Source organism: Melitaea cinxia, chromosome 14, assembly GCF_905220565.1.
Source record: "Melitaea cinxia chromosome 14, ilMelCinx1.1, whole genome shotgun sequence".
Classification (NCBI taxonomy): domain Eukaryota; kingdom Metazoa; phylum Arthropoda; class Insecta; order Lepidoptera; family Nymphalidae; genus Melitaea; species Melitaea cinxia.
Window position 1 is genome coordinate 15299810 of NC_059407.1, and position 19326 is coordinate 15319135.

Below are 19326 nucleotides of genomic sequence, written 5' to 3' on the forward strand. Positions count from 1 at the left end.
TAACAAAATGCTTTTGATATTTTAAACAACATCAAATGATTAATTATAGTCTATACGCGTTCAGAAAATAGTAACTCATTGATGTCACTCGGCTCAGCTAAGGCACGCCACTTGACCCTAATTGTTCATAATCAAAGGTGGTAATCGAAAGAAAATAGAATGCAGTCTTCATTTATCAATTGAAGTGTCCTTCGGACCTGCATTTAATTTAGTAAGATTTAATCAGTCAAGAGGGCGTGACTAAATAAGTTGCAATGATGAGTCATTACTTTCTTAACGCGAACTGACTATATACATTTTTAATTACAGTTAATGTTGTATATTTTATTAATTAAGCTTTTTTATTTCAAATTTGTATTTCTCTGGTAGGTCATTCAAAAATCATTATGATCTTATGACTTCATTAAGGTAGACGAAAGTTGAACTTTTTCGATCACTAATTTATCATGGTAAAACGATTGAAATGTCAGATTCATATCGTTAACGCTAATCTATACTAATATTATAAAGCTGAAGTGTTTGTTTGTTTGAACGCGCTAATCTCAGGAATTACTGGTCCGATTTAAAAAATTCTTTCAGTGATTAGATAGCCTATTTATCGAGGAACGCTTTAGGCTATATATCATCACGCTAAGATCAATAGGAGCTGAGCACTAATGAAGTATGTTGTAGTAGTAGCTATATGATGTAGTAGCTAGTATAATATACATTTAACAAGATTATTCGAATGTAATATTCTATCCTTTAATAATTGTTGCATTAATTTCTTATTTTTTATTAGCCTATTCGACATTCTTCAATAGCAATAAATATTCAAACAAATCGCGATTTAAAAATGATTTTAAAAACCGACGAATAAAAAAATATCGACTTATTGTAGTCTTCGAAATGGTCGCTATCGTTACAAAATTGTTCCTATATCGCTAACTGTCACTTTAGTATTTGTTATTTTATGTATGGGTTAATTTTTACTAATATCTTTTATTTGGCATACAAAATCGAAGTATTTATAACAAAGTTACATAGTGTCAATAAAAAATTTAAGTTCTATTCCTAGTTATACATATTTTTTTTTGCAATAATGAATCAAACAATCGCCTTCAACATTAATAAACTACAATAAAGTAATTACGTGCGTATAGTTTTTCATTTACTTATGTATCTATAAAGACAACATATAATGTATACCAATTGCTATAGTGCATTACGAAAGGAAATCGCTTCAAAATATTTTGACGTTATTTAATAAATATAGCTTACAATAGCAAAGTAAGATGTCAATACAAAAATATAAAATTAAAACTAATACCGTACATTGTAGTTACATCACTATTGACTTGCTGATTATATATAAATTATTTACTAAACTACGTATATACATATAATTTAAAACGTTACTTTAATTTTAATACTATATTTGTAGTTTTTACATTCGACAATTATTAGTCTTGATACTTTACAGGACATAAATTCAGACTATATCAATCGCGAAATTATTATAAAAATTATTTATGTGAGTAATTTAAATACATTTTAGTAGATTTGAGACTTGTCTTTTATTATAGGCTAAGAGCTGGTGATATTGAAAATATTTACTTATAGCGAAGATCGTTGAGATCCATTTTTACTGACAAAACTCTTAGACTACATAAGCCGCATCGCTCGACACCCAAAAAATATTAGATTAAAAATTAAAAAAAAAACTCCCTATGCAATAATACTTCATGACGATGCGTTTCACTATTTTGAAAAAGAGCTGATGTATTTTAAACTGATGGATCGATTTTTACTAAACACAGCTCAGAAACGGAAGGAACAACGGTTTCACGTACGCTCCGAACTCATCTTGACTAGAACAATTCAATTGTGCTATTGAAGCCTATTTGAATAAAGTTGTTTTTGATTTTTACTTGTACACCAAGCTGCAAGGAAAATGGCGAAGTTCCTCAACTCCAAACGCTAGGTATGAGGTAATCATTAAGATCCAGAAACATTATCAAAATACAAGATTAGAACATCCCATCATGAATACCGATCGGCACCAAAACCGCAAGAAAGATAGCGAAATTCCTTAAAACCAATCTCCAATCATCAGGAACAGCATATGGAAGTATTACCTGCGTCAGTTTTCTGATCTCATGCGCAGCAAACACGAAGACATATGACGTGATCATCAAATTCAGTACTGGAGACCCTGGGACCAACACCAGAACCCCGTGAGTATCAGCCGCTAACCAGATATGGGAGTGGCTGGCGAATAGTTCCAGGGTTATGGCCCCGACCCATCGGAATAGCGCTGATGAACGTTGACTGGAGCCTAAGTTTCTTAACATCACATAGGCGGCTATGGGCAGCCAGGCTACGTAGCTGTGGATCTCATCACATGATGAACTATCGCAGAGTAGTGCCAGAGCCACGTAGGCAGCCATTGCGATTACAGCCAGTAAAGTGGCCAAAAGTGTGGCTCGAGTGGTAAATAGTTCTTCGGGTATTCCATGCCTCTGTGCTACAAGGTAGGCCAGTGCGAACATAATACCGTAGCACATTGAGTATCTAAAAAGAAAATTTTTCGTTAAGAGATTTTCTCCTAATTGAAGCGATTGTTAATTAAATAAATATCACAACATACACGGTCATCTGTTCCTAAAAAAATAATACATATATAAATAAACTAGCTGACTCGGCAAACGTTGTCTTGCCACTAAACGCTATTTAAAAATAGGGGTAACAGAATGCAAGTTTTACAAGACTACAGGATTAATACTTTAATATTTTTACATAGTCTGGAGCAGCCCGACTGGAGTAGTGGAGTAGTCGAAACCTCGACCTTACAGAAGATTACAGCTAAATAATAGTGTTTTCAAGCATTGTTGTGTTCCTGTTGCTGAGTAAGGTGACCAGAGCTCCTGGGGGGATTGGGGATAGGGTCGGCAACGCGCGATGCTTCTTGCGTTGCTGGCATCTATAGGTTACGGTAACCGCTTACCATCAGGTGAACCGTACGTTTGTTTACCGACCTAGTTGTATAAGAATAGAGAAAAATTCTAGAAAATAATTATCAACTCACCTATCTTGCTTCCAAGCGTACCACCACTGGTGTATATCATCATCGGCATTCACAAACAGCGCTTTCCACGGCCTCGTAACGAATATCTTTTGAAAGAACACTTCGCTCATGTACAGGACCGTCACTATTGTTAGGAGACCGATCACTTTTATCACTATGTACAAATATTGGTACGGCTTCGTTTCGATAGTGTGGTTCGACGACTGGGTTATGTGCGGCGGTAGGGCGAATATTACGAACATCTGTGAAAAATAAGATTTTTAATAGCAATTTTATTTTTTATAATAGTTACGGTATTTATATATTTTTATATGGCAATTTCAATTTTTTTACAAACAATACTTCTACAAAAAAAAAAATGAAAAATATATTAAAACAAATTATTGATTAAAAAGAAACATTAAAAACTCAACCTACAAAGAGAACTCAAATAGATAAAAAGCAAGACTCCAAGATATACAAAAATACACCAAAGCAAGATAGAACTCACCAACGTGAACCAGAAAGACACCAACGGTATGAAGCTATAAAACTGATACGGCCTGTTCATCGTCAGACACAGTACGACAGTAAGGAAATTCAATCTAAAAATCACTCTGAAATATCTGACAATACCCGTGTCCCCAGTTTTCCAAATATAGTAGAAATGTCCGTATCCAGTCAGAAAAAGGTACGAAGACACAAGGGCTCTTACTAACATGTATATAGGTAATACTTTACTTGCACCCGTCACTTGGTATATCAGTATTACTAATTGCATCCAACCTTTCCATTCGTTTGTCTGTTCTCGGTTTAATACTCTTGAATGACTGGAAAAAATATTAAATTATTTATTTAGTGCTGGTAACACTATGATGTAATATGATTTCATATTTAAGGACAGTATTTTTAATGGTATTTTTAATTTAATAAAAATATTAGAGGCAAATGAACTTATAGCAGTTGCTATTGACTATAATCTGAATTGTTGCTTTTGACAAAATTATAACAGGCTTATATATTTGAAACATTATTTTTCTTAGCAAGAATGAAACCAAATTGATCAAGGACAGCAACATTAAAAATTATAAAATAGAAATTTATAAATATTTTGTAGAAAAAGTAAACAAAATAAATACGAAATATCACACTCATCCTCCTCATATCATCATCATCATCATCACTTCAGCCTAATACAATCCACTATTGGACATAGGCCTCCACAAGTTCGCGCCAAAAATGGAGCGAACTTGTGGAATACGAAATACGAGGTACGAAATACGAATACGCAATACACAATCAATAAACTCACCTAGTAGACCTCGACTCGTCCGTAAAAAACAACCCAAGCGCGAATACATAACCGACTGGCAACCAAAAACTCCATTCCGAATAATATTTATTTTCCTTCATAAAGAAATTAGTTCTATCACACAGGTAGAAATACGCCATGATCATCCCAAGCTTGGCCATGGCAATCATGGCTGATGGACTTTCCACATTATTCTGATTAACAAGTGCATAACCTTCCATTCTCTGTCTGAATATCTGAGACCAGCGCCAAATGCTTTGTATTCCGGCTAACACTGCACTAGAAAAATAATGTTTTTGTTGAGAGGTAATGATAAAAACAAATATCAAAATAATTAATTGCTAAGCTCGATATGATACGCAAAAAATCGAGGACAGCCCCTGTTAGTAATATAAGTTGGAACAAATAGCTGCTTATAATATTTTAAGGCAAAGGTTTTAACGATGCTCAATTAAAAAATATAATGACGTCGTTTCTAGTTTATGCTTCAAAATTTGTGACCAGTCTGTCATTCATACCGCATAACACGTGAAAGCACGTGATGTACAGTGTACACAGAGTAACGTCACAGCACGTGACCGCGGGTGACCGCACGTGACCGCACGTGGTCGCACATGAGTGTATAGGTTACTTCTAGGTAAGCGTGCTCCATCTTAGACCGCATTTTCACTTATCATCAGGTGAAATAGTGGTCAAACGCAAGCCTATCATTGTATTAAAAAAAAAATGACCGAACGTGACCGCACGTGACCGCACGTGACCGCACGTGACCGCACGTGACCGCACGTGACCGCACGTCACCGCACGTGACCGCACGTGACCGCACGTGACCGCACGTGACCGCACGTGACAGAGCAGCTCACCAGAGCAGGAAGAGCGCGAAGGTGAGCAGCTGCAGCGGCGTGCAGGGCTCGGGCTCCGCGCAGCACGAGCCGTCGTTGAAGTTCATGTGGTCGTTGCAGTACATGTTCAGCAGGATCTGCGCCGAGTGCTTCAGGGCAGTGGGGCTGATGCTCAGGCCGTCGGTAGACGAAGCGGCCGCGGCCGCTAGTCTCGGAGAGTTCCATAGCTTTATTGCGCTGTGCTGCAGTATCTGGAAAAATTTAACGAGTTATTTTGAAGTCTTTTGCAACACAGAGCCATTGATCGTAATTTTTTTAATACAATTAAGACCGAATACAAGCATACAGTATACCTGATGGTATGCGTATACCGTAGCCCAAATACACCTGCAACACCGGAAGCATCGCAAACGCTTTGCTAACCCTACACATGAAACTCCCCAGGAGGTCCTAGCAGGGCCACAGGACCACAACACTATTTAAATTATGTACCTTAATAAATTAATTTAATGTGAACTAATATGGAATAAAAAAAAAATCTTACATGTACATATATCTTAGGAATTTGATTTAAAAGTATGTCAGAGTTAAACGTAATTTTTATTTATGTTATCTACTAAAAAGAGCACATTACAATTACACTTTTATATGGTATGAACATAGATTCTCAAACTATTTTTTTACACCCCCGCAAATTTAAATAAATTTTTTAGTTTTTTTTTTTTATGTCACTCTGTCGGCAAACAAGCGTACGGCTCACCTGATGGTAAGCGATTACCGTAGCTTATAGACACCTGCAACACCAGAAGCATCGCAAGCGCGTTGCCGACCCAATCCCCAATCCCCCCAAGAGCTCTGGTCACCGTACTCACCAACAGGAACACAATACTGCTTGAAAACAGTATTATTTTGCTGTGATCTTCTGTAAGGTCGAGGTACTACCCCAGTCGGGCTGCTCCATATTTTGAGCAAGAAATACCTGCTGTGCCCTACCTCAGTTAAAAATTTTGTAATAAATTTAATGAACGAAGAATTATTGCATGTTAATTATATATGATGCATAACAAACTGTTCATCCAAACAAGTGACAGCGAATATGAGTGATGTGATAGACAGAAATGTACTTATTGAAAACTCCCAATATCATCCATTTGTCCATGACCGCTCCAGTTGTGGGTACAAAAACAACGGCAGTTTTTGCGGGTGCGATTATCGCTCGGATTTTCCTTTTGAGTCTCTGTCTTTATGGTTCTCCCCACGGTACCTCGGAAAGCACGGTAACCTATAGGTCCCGGTTGTTATCATAGACACTTGATAACGGTCATTACTCTTAGTAGGGAATATATTTCGCCAACTTGCAGTGAAGTATCTATCAAAATACACGTAACAATTCTCACCTCTATTGCCGCTCTGTTATAAGCGTCAATATCGCTGTTGCTGATCTTGACGTCGTTTTTAATTTTCGTTGTATCGACAGACTCCAGTAACTTCCATAGAACTTGTGTCTTGTGACCTACGAATGATAAACATTATCTAAAATGCTGTGTGGTTACGGCAGTAAAGAATATAGCCACCCCTCTCTTCCCGTGGGCGTCGTAAGAGGCGACTAAGGGGTAACACAGTTCCACTACTACCTTGGAATTTAAAAAGCCGACCGATGGCGGGGTAACCAGCCAAATGCTGGCTTTTAAATACACAGAACGAAGACGGGCAGCAACGTCTTCAGTGCGACAAAGCCAACCCTGCGGTCACCAATCTTTCTGCCCAGCGTGGTGACTATGGGCAAAACACAAGAGTTCACGCCATTTTTGGCACGAACTTGGGGAGGCCTATGTCTAGCAGTGGACTGTGATAAGCTATAGTGTGATCTCAACTGACTATTATACAATAGTTATTCATAGAAATAAATTGTATGTATCATTTAAGAACAGCTCAACTGGTTTCACAGACTTTCCTTTTTTTTAGTTCACTGCAAGAATATACATATATATAAGTATGTAATGTGCATGGGTCGATAAAAATAGGTATAAAAGATCTGTGTTGAAGAAAAAGTAAAGCTTTTAACATGTTTATTGAAATAACAAATTCTAATAATAGTGGGTAATGAACTTGTTACTACTGGCTTGATATTAGGTAATACAATTATCACAATACATTTTTATCATACTTTCATTTTTTGAAAAAAGGAGAAAAGAACATACCCGCAAGCGAGTCGATAGGCTGAACTAATTGCGTTAGGTTCCTTTTATATTCTTCTAGCACTTGTTCAGTAGTGTTACGATTCTTGATCAACTGTAATCCTGTACTTGCTACAATCACTGATGGAGGTCTGTCTGAATATTGCCTGTAAAGAAAAATGATTTTTATCAGTAAGTGTATAAAGTTCAAATTATAATTGAGATATAATCTAATAAATTTTAAGTATATTTTTGACATGAACCTCATACCTTTTAATCTTTTAATATGGAAAAACGGCTTTAAATGAAATTACTCTATACTTTCAATTTTAAGCTTCTTTAATAGGTTACCCTTAAAATAAGTTTAGAATTAACTAAAATATGATAAAACAATAATTTAAATAATAAATTAAAAAATTGATTTACAGTAATGCAATGAAAAACTTTAAAAATTGTAAAAATATCTTATTTTATTTATTAATATTTAACAATTTATGTACAATAGGATAGCAATAGGAAATAGCTCTTATAAACAATGCTGGTACAAAGGCACTACTTATCCCATGATGAAATCTCTTCCAGTAGTCCTGCCACCGGAAAATTATAAAACAGTCGCAAAATTAGCGTGTACAATCTAAACATATCGAGAGTAAAAATATAATATATAATAAATACATAATTATACAATACATAAATGCACACATACATAATAATATATACACATTTATTATATTTATAATACTGTTAGTAGTAATTACCACGTCCTAAATTGATCGACCATTGTTCTAGAGACGTCATCGCTCCATATAAACGTAACGGACAATTTCAACTTATTGTCCACATATGTATAGTTCGGCATATGATGGTCTACAGTTGAGTAGGACGAATCTATCTCTATACGAGTTTTTAGCACGCCTAAAAAAACAGAAATCACAGATACACTTTTGATATATTTGATATAATTTGATGTGCATGGGTACTGTTTCGATTCTAAACCACTGTATTCTTGGTTACTGTAATCTATCCCAATAAGAGGATAGTAAATATGAAAAAAGTAGATTGGAACAATCATCAGTCACTAATATGTTTCAAGAGAGTTAGAGTCTCATTTAATTTGTATTAAAATATTTGTAATAAAATTTTCAAATGTTTCGAATTGCTTCGTTCGATTCACTTATTTTTAAAGGCGGAAGAACGAAAGGAAAATAGAGAGAAATCATTTTATACTATTTATTTCACGTTCTATATTTATTTATGTTAAAACTAGCCTGAAACAAACAGTACAACCAAAGAGATTTTTCTTCGATTTATACAAAATAAGAAAAGACTTTCTCCGCAACTATATTATTAACACATCATTTATATCAACATATTATATTGTTTACTTGAATTAAGCATTCGTTACTATAATACTGTAAAAAACCGACTGAAGATCAACATATGTTTTAAAGAATTACAAATTTACACCATGATTCATGGAGGTAAAGTTTGAGAACAAGTTTCATTGTTTACGGATTTCTTGAATTGAATACTATTAACTGTGATAATCTTTATTCAGCAAACAGTCTAAATTTCAACAAACTTTTCGTTGGTTCAATTTGCAGAGGCCCTGCTTTCTGCTCTAGGTTTGTGGGTTAGATTCTCACCAAAACCTCTGTATAATATTTATACATGTATGACGTATCACACACTCATTAGATTGACTATTTTTCTATCAAAGAACCGTCTGTGTATGTTAAACACATCCATTTATTTATGTAATAAAGCTGATTAAAAACACAAAAACACGTAATTGCCTAAAAAAATATAGATTTTAATTTTGCTTACCTATAAAGTATTCATACAATTGTTCCAGCCTGGAGTCTCCTATAAAAGCGAAACTGTTGTATTTCCCCCAAAACGCTAAATACCGTAAACATCTTCTTGCATCTCTAAAACAAAAAATAAATCTTACAAGACATTATTTCATAGTAAAAGTTTTTATTTAGTGTTTTATTATTTATTCTTTTTTTACTTAAATGCCTATATTTATTGATACTGAAACCATCCAGATACAAATGGTACAACCAAATAAATTTTCCGTAAATCTTATCCATACAAATTTTGACGACTTTTTCATGACCTTTGATGACCCATGATGATAGTATTTTTTCAAACTTGTTAATATTTATTAATTTATGAATTAATTTATTTTAGATCCTAAGAGCTTACTACTCGCAAGACATTTTATAGTCTCATCAATATATACATGATGTAACACAAATAAATTTTCATATCAACCACTGTTTTCGTAAGTATATAAATAAAAACGAGTGTACTTTAGACACTCCATCTAGCTTTAACTTCCTCTCAACTTATTTTCGCCTCGCCCGATAATACTTTTCGTAACGCTCTCGTCACGTATTCACCAGCTTATTCCCCAAGTCAATGGGGCATAAAGAATTTTTACTTCAAAAAATAACGCAGAATGTGATCTTTTAGACCTAGAGTACCCCCCTCCCCCCTATTTAAAGGAACGCAGTTAGGAGTCGAACACCTGTATAGATATACTCACGAAATATAAAATATGGCAGTACCAAGTTCCCAGGTCAGCTAATTACCATTAATTAACATTATCAAACATGACAAAAAAATTATTCAACTTAATTGTACCAGTAATTATGATCATGCCATCTATTCTCCTAAATCAGGATAGACAAACTTTATCTATCACCGTATATAGTATAAATGGGCCATACTGTTATCAGCTTACATTCGATTTTAATCTAAGGATGATTCACAATATTATGTTATCTAATTATTGAAAGCTGACCTTGACAGTGTAAAACTAAAATTTATTGATTTCTTTGAATATTATAGTCTGGTGTCACTGAATTACTGCTGTGGTTTTTTTTTTCGTTGTGGAGAAAAAAATAGCAGGTTTTGTCACACATTGATAACGTCCTAGCTTTAGTAGCCATTCATAGGTCTGTCTATCCACAGTCGTACATAATCACCTGATGGTAAGCGATTACCGTAGCTTATAAATGTCTGATACACCAGAAGCTTTGCAAGCGCATTGCCACCCTATCCCCAATTCTCCAAGGAGCTCTGGTCACATTAATGAGCTCAAGATGATCTTCTGTAAGGTCAAAGTACCCAGTCGGGCTGCTCCATATTTTGAGCAGGAAATTTCCTGCTGTGCACTACCTCCGTTATTAATATAAACAATAAGAATAATTCGTGATATTTGTAAAGAAAAGGATTTAGAGTCCATGGATATTGTTTATTTAAAATAAGAAAACAGTTTAATACACAATATTATTTGAGAAAATCATAATTTTCAAAACTAAAAATATAACGTTTGTCTGAACAGAATCTATTTAAGTGATTTTTATGTAAACAGCTTAGAAATTGTATGTTTATGAAGGTTAATTAATATAAAATTATGACTAGCCCGTTGGCGCAGTTTGTAGTGACCCTGCTTTCTGCTCCGAGGGTTGTGGGTTCGATTCCCACCCCGAGTCTGGGTGTAATATAAATATTTATCTATATATTTATTTATGTATTATTTATAAGTATGTTTATCGAAAAAAAAAAAAAAATGTAGCTATATACCAATCGGCTGTTACCTATAACACAAGCATTAAGTTGCTTACTTTAGGAACAGACGACCGTGTGTGTATTGTGTAAATATTTATTTATTTATTTATTTATAAAATATGTGGATAAATGTATTAACTTAATTATTTTCAGTATTTTATAGAAAGAAATTAATACATAAAGCTTATTATTTGATGTAGGATTACATAGATGATAGTAGCGCGGACTTAGTGATGCTGTATTTCATGCAAGATATTACTAATTTTGTACCAATACACAAATTATATATTATTTTTAAAAGATTAACGGCAGAGTTTCTTGCCGATTCTTCTCTACAGAACCTACTTTTCGAATCGTTGGTAGCTTCACTTTTAACAATAATAATCACTTTTATAATTTTTAATTTGTAAAATGACGATTCGAAAGTGCTTTTGAAGCCTATTTGAATAAAGTTATTTATTATTTTGTCACCTTACTCACCAACAGGAACACAATACTGCTTGAAAACAGTATTATTTAGCTGTGGTCTTCTGTAAGGTCGAGGTACTACCCCAGTCGGGCTGCTCCATATTTGGAGCAGGAAATTCCTGCTGTGCCCTACCTCAGTTAGACTACCTCATCTCCTCTACTTTTGTGTTATGTCTTGAAGTATACCCCAATAAGATGACAAAAAAAGATGCTCTATATTATAGCATTAGTAAAAATAATTTATTTAAAATAAATAAATTAAAAAAACTTACGTCTTGGAATACTTATGCAACATACATCCATATGGTTGCCATTCATGATCTCCTTTATACCGACCAGATGATAACAACCAGGTGCAAGAGTCGGGACCTAAAAGAAGTTGGAATTTTAAGCTTCTCTAAGATTCCTTTTTTTTTAAATATATATAGCAGTTTGACAATGAGTTTTTTGATGAGTTATTATTGAGCAATCATTTCCCAATTGCTAATTTTCACAAATTTATTTCTCAAATTTTATTCTAGATAAAATTTTGTAAACCAAAATAATTTTTATAACACATGAGATCATGTAATTTTATTTTATGAAATAGAATTCTACTTATAATTTAATTTGTTTTATAAAAATAAACATAATATGTAATATCAACAACAACTATATCATAATTAAAAATATTTAATGGTATTTATACCATATCGTAAATGCAATATCCCATGGTAACCGATGAACCCAAGCACAAGTACAAAAGCCAGGAGCTTCGCATTTTCCACATTTAGCTGTTCTATAAACCATTCCGCTGAAGTCTTCTTTGAATATGAACCCATTACAGTTGTTGTATTCAACACTCAAAACATTGACCTCGACTAATGACTAATTTAGTGTACTAAAATATGTTATAATTACAAGTAAAATTACATTTATATAATTATGCTTTTAAGTTATTCCGTTACATACTACTTGATAAGATATAAATATTATTTTTAATCACATTTGTATTCGCTATGCGCTAATCGCAAAATTTTGACTGTTATCTGACTTTGACATATCGAAAATGACGGTTAGAAATAACAAGTTAGTTCAAAAATAATATTGAAAATTTTACCAAAAGAGTGTAACTAGAAAAAAGAAGCATATCAAATGTCAGGACACTGACCCCTTTTTATCATCTAGAATCTAGACGAACTTTTTGAAATTATTTGTCGTAAACAAGTTCTTTAAATGTCATTTTCTTGATAAATTAAATTGAAAATTAGTAATTTAATTCCGTGCATGGCAACATTAGTCGTCTAAATTTGTACAATGGCGGCTATGTCCCCGTCGGAGGTTTGTAAAGTTAATTAAAAATTACTACGATTAATAATATATTTGTGAAGTATTTCACATTTTAACTCGATGTAGCATACCATCGCGGATCATCGTTAAGTGTCACTTAAAACATCCAACAGATGTAAAAATTAATTATACGTAACTGTTGTGACAGTTTTCTAAGATTTCTTGTCAGAATTTCTATTGTTGTGATGTCGGAATTAAACAAAAAAAATAAACATATTTTCGAAAAGTTTTATATGTCGGCAGTTGGTAAGTAAATTATTTATTGTTACAGCGACGTTTGCAAAAAGAACTCATGTCGTTAATGAAGGAACCTCCACCGGGTGTTACCGTGGACGGAGACCAGGCCAGCCAAAATCTGACACTGTAAGTGACCCATATTTACTTATCATAAATCTGTTACTCTAGAAAAGTCTGGTGGAATACAAGGAGTAACTTAGTAGTTCACATAATTTAAATCTAACTTTGCATGTAAAATGCATTCACGGTTTGCCGCCTTCGCTATTAAGATAGCCTATAAAACAGTGTGTGCTTATCTTTTTTGTTCTAATCAAAAAAAAATCCGTACGTCGTTAGAATTGTGATAAATAAACTGTACAAAAAACCGTATCCAAATAGATCAGTGTAAGTATTTCAGACAGGTCAGTAAATATCACAGATATATACCACAAAATAATTCCTATATAAAAAAAAAAACACGTTAAACGCTCTCGCTTTGACGTCGTGATTCGTTATAATTTAATACTTTACATGATATTGGCAAATCCTTCAGGGAGCCAAAGTAAAAAAAGAAGAAGAAAAATACTTTACAAAAAATTGGATTATTAGCTAATCTTAAAACAGTAAAGAAAACGTATAAAAATTTATTAAATTGCATCATTAATTTTAAGGGCTTTAATAATCCACATCTAAATTAAGTCCAATAACAATTCAAATGACGTATAGATGCGATTGACTTCGCGGAATTAGAATTTACGATTAATCATTAAGTTACATTGAAATGTAAACTACAGATGAATCGCTAGCAGTTATTAGACAATAGCTATTAAAGTACGCGATACAGGTGCAATTCAATAACAAACGAGTAGCAATTTATCAGCCGAATTAACCTCCTGACGATAATTCGTATTATTAATTATTACTTGTCAGCTGCAAAGCGTGCAAAAGATACATAAAAACTTATGTACATATGCTCAGAATGCATTTTAATTTCTCCCGGGGATGTACACAAAATTATATGCATTATAACATGTATTTAATTGACTTCATTACCTACTACTTTGCTAATATGTATTATTTAATGAATGTTAAAGACACCCAATATGCCACCCCAAATATGCTTTTCATTAGCTCTCAATATTTCAATACCGGACCTTTTTATTCTATTTCTGTGTAATGTTTTATTTAAAAGTTTTTGGGTAATACGCAATTTTTTACATTACAATAGGAAATCGCTAAAGATATAATTCATGTAAAATATTGATGAACATAATTGTGTTTGCAGGCAAACGAAGAAAAACCGACTTCAATTATATTGACAAGTAATACAATGTAGGTAGACGAAAAAATAGTCACGTAAATACGCATTATCAAAGATTACTCCTAAAGTTGTAATCAGATCTCGATGAAGCTTAAATGTGACCACATGATAAAGATCAGCTTTCGATTAAATTAAAAATCATCAAAATCGGTACACTCAGTAAAAAGTTATGTGGCTTTTCGAGAGTTTCCCTCGATTTCTCTGGGATCCCATCATCAGATCCTGGTTTCCTTATCATGGTACAAAACTAGGGATATCTCCTTTCCAACAAAAAAAGAATTATCAAAATCGGTTCGAAAATGTTCGTGGTGTACGAAATTCTTCGTGCTCCGCATCCGTCATATATCTCAGAACTTTTGATTGGGTAGACCAATTTTGATGAAATTTTTTTTTAATCTAAAGGTGGTGCGTGTTATGTGGTCTTATTTAAACTTAATTAAGATCTAACAACCACTTTTCGATATTTATCTAATAATGCGTAATTCATCGTTGATCTGAGTTGTATTATACTGCAGATGAATTGAGATGTGATCAGTACTTTTTGAGAACTCTTTGATAGCGCGTATTTACTTGACTATTTTTTCGTCTACTTACGTTGTAATACTTGTCGATGTAAATGAAGTCGTTTTTTTTATTGTTTGCGAGCACACAGTTATTAGAATACCAATATCGATCAGTCAAGTACCTAGTATTTTATTATTCCTTTGTATTATTACTACGCCAAAGGTGGTATCGTATAGTAATAAATTAGTTACTTTTTATTGGGATTACAATATTTTAGTTACTGTGGTGTCAGTAATATTTTGCGAAATATAAAATATTTATTGCTGTGTGGTTACAGCATCAAAGAATATAGCCACCCCCTCTCGTCTAGTGGGTGTCGTAAGAGCCGACTAAGGGATAACACAGTTCCACTACTACCTTGGAACTTAAAAAGCCGACCGATGGCAGGATAACCATCCAACCGCTAGCTTTAAAATAAGCCAGCCCTGCGGTCACCAACCCGCCCGCTCAGTGTGGTAACTATATGCAAAACACATGAGTTGACGCCATTTTTGGCGTAAACTTGTGGAGGCCTATGTCCAGTAGTGGACTGCGAAAGGCAGCTGTGATGATGATGATGATTATTATTATTATTATTACTAAGACTCAATATTTCAAAACCGTGTCATTGTTTGTAAAAATAGTTAATAATCACTCAGCAATGCTCATTCCTATTAAGCTAGCTTAACCTACACTGCTTGGGTAATAAGCAGGATAACCCTTAACCATCAACTCTTTTGTAAAATTTTGACACGGTTGCAATTCTTTTATTATTAAAATTGTAAAATATATCATTGAGCTTAGTCTATTAAATATATTATAATATCATATATTATAATATCATATCATTAGTCATGGGATACTTATCCCAACTTACCTGTCCGGTAGTTGTGGTATGGTATACGGGTATGCGACCCCGGCTTCCCTAGCTATTACTGCCCTATCCCTTGCACTCCTGGGTGGTAATATCCTACATTTCCTATTTTCCCACTCTAACTTACCAATCTTCCTTTTTCACACCACCTATCCTTTCCCTTTCCCTATTCCTACCCTCCCCGCCAATCCAACGTCTGCCGCGCGGATGGATGCATGGCTAGGGGCAAGCCTAGTCGTAAGCGTGCCATATTGCCCTGGGACCGGGCGACCCAGAATAAGGCCAGCCTTACCCTGGCATGCGGGGCTCTGCCAGGGTGGACAAACTTTTCCCTAGCTACTCGTGGGAACGCAATGGATAACCGAAAAAATTTTATTCACAAAAATGGCGGCGGTGTGGTTCGCCACCCATCACGTCTCGTTTCTCGCGGGGGCGAAAAGTGGCCCATGGAGAGCCGCTTCGCTACGTTGAATGTAAGAGGAGGAATGGATGGTAAGGTAGATGAAGTATGTCAGATGATGGATGAAAGATTCATAGATATTTTGTGTGTGAATGAAACCAAGAGGAAAGGGTGTGACACCACGGTACATGGACCCTACACGGCATACTGGTCGGGAGTCCCCCAAACCAGCCGAGCCTGTCAGGGAGTTGGCGTGATCCTTTCCTCTCGAATGGTTGAATGTGTGATGGAGCATGAATGTGTAAGCCCAAGACTCCTCTGGATTAGGTTGAAAGTCGGACTCACTCGCTTGTTTATCCTTGGGGTCTATGCACCGACGGATCTGCGCGGAGGTGGGTCATTAAAAGACCAACAAGAGAGAGAGGAATTTTGGGATAGCATGAGAGAGGTCTTGAGTAAATGCGGAGAAAATGAACGGATCGTAATGTTAGGGGATTTTAATGGGTGAGTTGGAGTAAAGCGTGATGGGTATGAAAGAGTTCTGGGTACGTTTGGGGACGAAAGAGTGAATGACAATGGGAGAAGTCTGCTTGAAGTATGCTTGGAATGGAATCTTTGCGTGGTCAACACAATGTTTGAACACAAAAAGATCCATTTGTATACAAGAGATGAGGGTGAGTCTAGAAGTATGATTGATTTTGTAATTGTGGATGAAAGACTGAGAAAGAAAGTGCTTGACACTCGGGCATACCGCGGTGTTGGTCTCGACACAGACCACTTCCTGGTCATAGCCCGAACACGTGGCCTCTTCAAACGATGGCGCCACCGAGGGGCCGAGCCTACGAGTGTTTTAGCCAGAATAAAAGTGGAAAATCTACAAGGAAAAGAAAAGAAAGATGAGTATGTAGAGAAACTGAAAGAAAGTTTTAAAGGCATAGAAGAGATAGGGGTGATTGAGAATTTGTGGGAGACTTTTAAGAAAGGGGTCGTGAATAGTGCTATTGAGGTGTGCGGGGTAGCTAAAAGAAGGAAAGGAAGAAAGAACTATAATGTGTGGATGGATAAAGATGTACAAAAGGCTGTGCAAGAAAAGAAGAAAGCGTGGTTGGATTGGTTAGCAACAAAAGCTAACCAAAAGGTTCAAAAGGCAACGGATGACGAGGTAAAGGAAGCAAGAACGAAGTATAAAAGATTGAAATCAGTAGCGAAAGAAGTTGTGTCTAGAAAGAAAGAAGAACGAAAGGATGATTTTGATAGGAGGCTCACTGAAGATTTCCAGTCAAACATTAAGTTTTTCTGGAGATCCATCAAAACAGCCAGAGGAAAAATTTCTCCCTCGGAGCTGAGCACAATCAGGAGTCAAGATGGGAGCGTTATAAATGGAGAAGAATGTGTGTTAAAGAGATGGAAAGAGTATTTTGAAAGTGTGTTTGAAAGAGAGGAAGTGCAGGTACAACATCCGGCACCTTCCATTGAGAGTAGTATAAATGTCGATGAAAGTGAGATAAGCATGGATGAAATAGTGAAAGCGCTGAAAAGTATGAGATTAGGTAAGGCTGCAGGGTATGACAGGATTACCGTCGAGATGCTGAGGGCTGGACAGGGTATAGTGGCTAGCCAGCTGTACTGCCTTTTCAATTTGTGCTGGCGAAATGGGCAAGTACCGGAAGACTGGTGCAAAGCCGTAATCGTGCCGTTGTATAAGGGAAAAGGGTCACGGCAGGACTGCATAAATTACCGCGGTATAAGCCTTCTCAGCGTCGTCGGTAAATTGTATGCGAAAGTGTTGATTGAAACGGTTATGAATGAAACAGATGAAAAAGTATGGGATGCACAAGCGGGATTTAGAAAGGGAATGGGATGTACGGATCAGGTCTTTTCCTTGCGGTGCATAGCCGAAAAGTTTTTAGCAAAAAACAAAAAGGTCTATTGCGCGTTCGTGGATCTGGAAAAGGCCTATGATAGAGTGGTGAGGAATGAATTGTGGTCAGCATTGTCCGTGTACGGCGTGAGCGGCGCACTCATGCGAGCACTACAATCTCTTTATAGGGATTCTAGTGCTTGTGTGAGGATAAACGGGGCATACACTGAATGGTTTAATATCGAAAAAGGTGTTAGACAGGGATGTGTAGCGTCACCGTGGCTGTTTATGGACAATTGCTTGACAGAGTTAAAAGAGAATGAAAGTGGGTTGAGAATGGGTGAGTTACTCGTCAAATGTCTTCTCTATGCTGATGACCAAGTATTACTTGCGCCCTCGGCCGAGGAGTTGCAGGAGATGGTAACTGCTATGAGTGGAGCTTTTGTTAGAAAGGGAATGAAGATGAATGTAAAGAAGACGAAAGTGATGGTGTTTGAAAGAGATGAGGTAGTGACAGACTGTAATATCGTGATTGGAGATGAACAAATTGAACAGGTGAATGAGTTTGTGTATCTGGGTTCGAAGTTTACAAGAGATGGAAAGTGTGAGAGTGATATTGAAAGAAGAGTGAATGCAGGAAACATGGTGAACGGAGCTTTGAACTCCTTTATGAGCAGTCGGAAGGTGTCTAAAAAGGCTCGTTTGGCTGTGCATGAGGGGGTGTTGCTTCCGACACTCATGTACGGAAGTGAAAGTTGGGTAGTGCAGAAGAGACATGAAAGCAGAATAAATGCAGTTGAGATGAGAGCGTTAAGAAGTATGATAGGAGTTAAACTGAGTGATAGGATGAGAAATAGTGAGATAAAGAAACGGTGTGGTCTGAAAGAAGATGTAGTGACAAAAATTGAGAAAGGTATGCTGAGATGGTTTGGTCATGTCGAGAGAATGAATGAAGAACGACTGACGAAAAAAGTGTATAAGGCGAGTGTGAGTGGAAGTGTTGGAAGGGGTAGACCTAGGCGGACATTTCAAGACCAAATCGGGGACGTCTTGAAAAAAGGCCAGGTCAAGAGTACCCTAAACCGACGAGCATGTATGAAGGGAATAATGAAAGTGGATGAAGCGAAACAAGTATGTAAGGATCGTAGCAAGTGGAAAGAAGTGGTCTCTGCCTACCCCTACGGGAAAGAGGCGTGAGTATATGTATGTATGTATGTATAATATCATATATTTAATTCAAATGAATACAAAACCTTAAACTAAATTTTCATATGTATATACTGTTTTTTACATAAGAATGGCAACAGGACTAACAATTCAAATTACTCATTATATTTCTTTTATTATTATATTTC

General features: G+C 35.6%; 2 protein-coding genes across 3 annotated transcripts in view; one reads left to right on the forward strand and one right to left on the reverse strand.

Annotated features, from left to right (window-relative positions):
* Positions 1-1896: 1896 nt before the first annotated feature.
* LOC123659721 (N-acetylneuraminate 9-O-acetyltransferase) lies at positions 1897-12310 on the reverse strand. Its single transcript, XM_045594903.1, has 11 exons — positions 12116-12310; positions 11700-11796; positions 9205-9308; positions 8136-8292; positions 7402-7544; positions 6598-6713; positions 5222-5451; positions 4359-4637; positions 3558-3867; positions 3068-3309; positions 1897-2553 (listed from the first exon to the last, which is right to left on the reverse strand). The coding sequence occupies exons 1-11, from the start codon at positions 12246-12248 to the stop codon at positions 2010-2012; spliced, it is 2355 nt and encodes a 784-aa protein (XP_045450859.1). The 5' UTR covers positions 12249-12310; the 3' UTR covers positions 1897-2009.
* Positions 12311-12675: 365 nt separating this feature from the next.
* LOC123659955 (ubiquitin-conjugating enzyme E2 W) overlaps positions 12676-19326 on the forward strand; it is a 35339-nt gene continuing 28688 nt past the window's right edge. For both annotated transcript variants that reach the window (XM_045595111.1, XM_045595112.1), the window contains exons 1-2: positions 12676-12747; positions 13028-13119. In XM_045595111.1, the coding sequence (XP_045451067.1) occupies positions 12724-12747; positions 13028-13119 (116 nt within the window). In that variant the 5' untranslated portion in view covers positions 12676-12723. The remainder of the gene's footprint in view (positions 12748-13027; positions 13120-19326) is intronic.

Bases quoted from the DNA above. Each gene is read 5' to 3' on its own strand.
- LOC123659721 (XM_045594903.1), bottom strand. From the start codon at position 12,248: ATGGGTTCATATTCAAAGAAGACTTCAGCGGAATGGTTTATAGAACAG. The intron at 6,714-7,401 runs GTATGTTCTTTT...TATCATTCGTAG, and splicing joins GCCTATCGACTCGCTTGCGG to GTCACAAGACACAAGTTCTA. The intron at 3,310-3,557 runs GTGAGTTCTATC...TATTTTTCACAG, and splicing joins TGTCTTTCTGGTTCACGTTG to ATGTTCGTAATATTCGCCCT.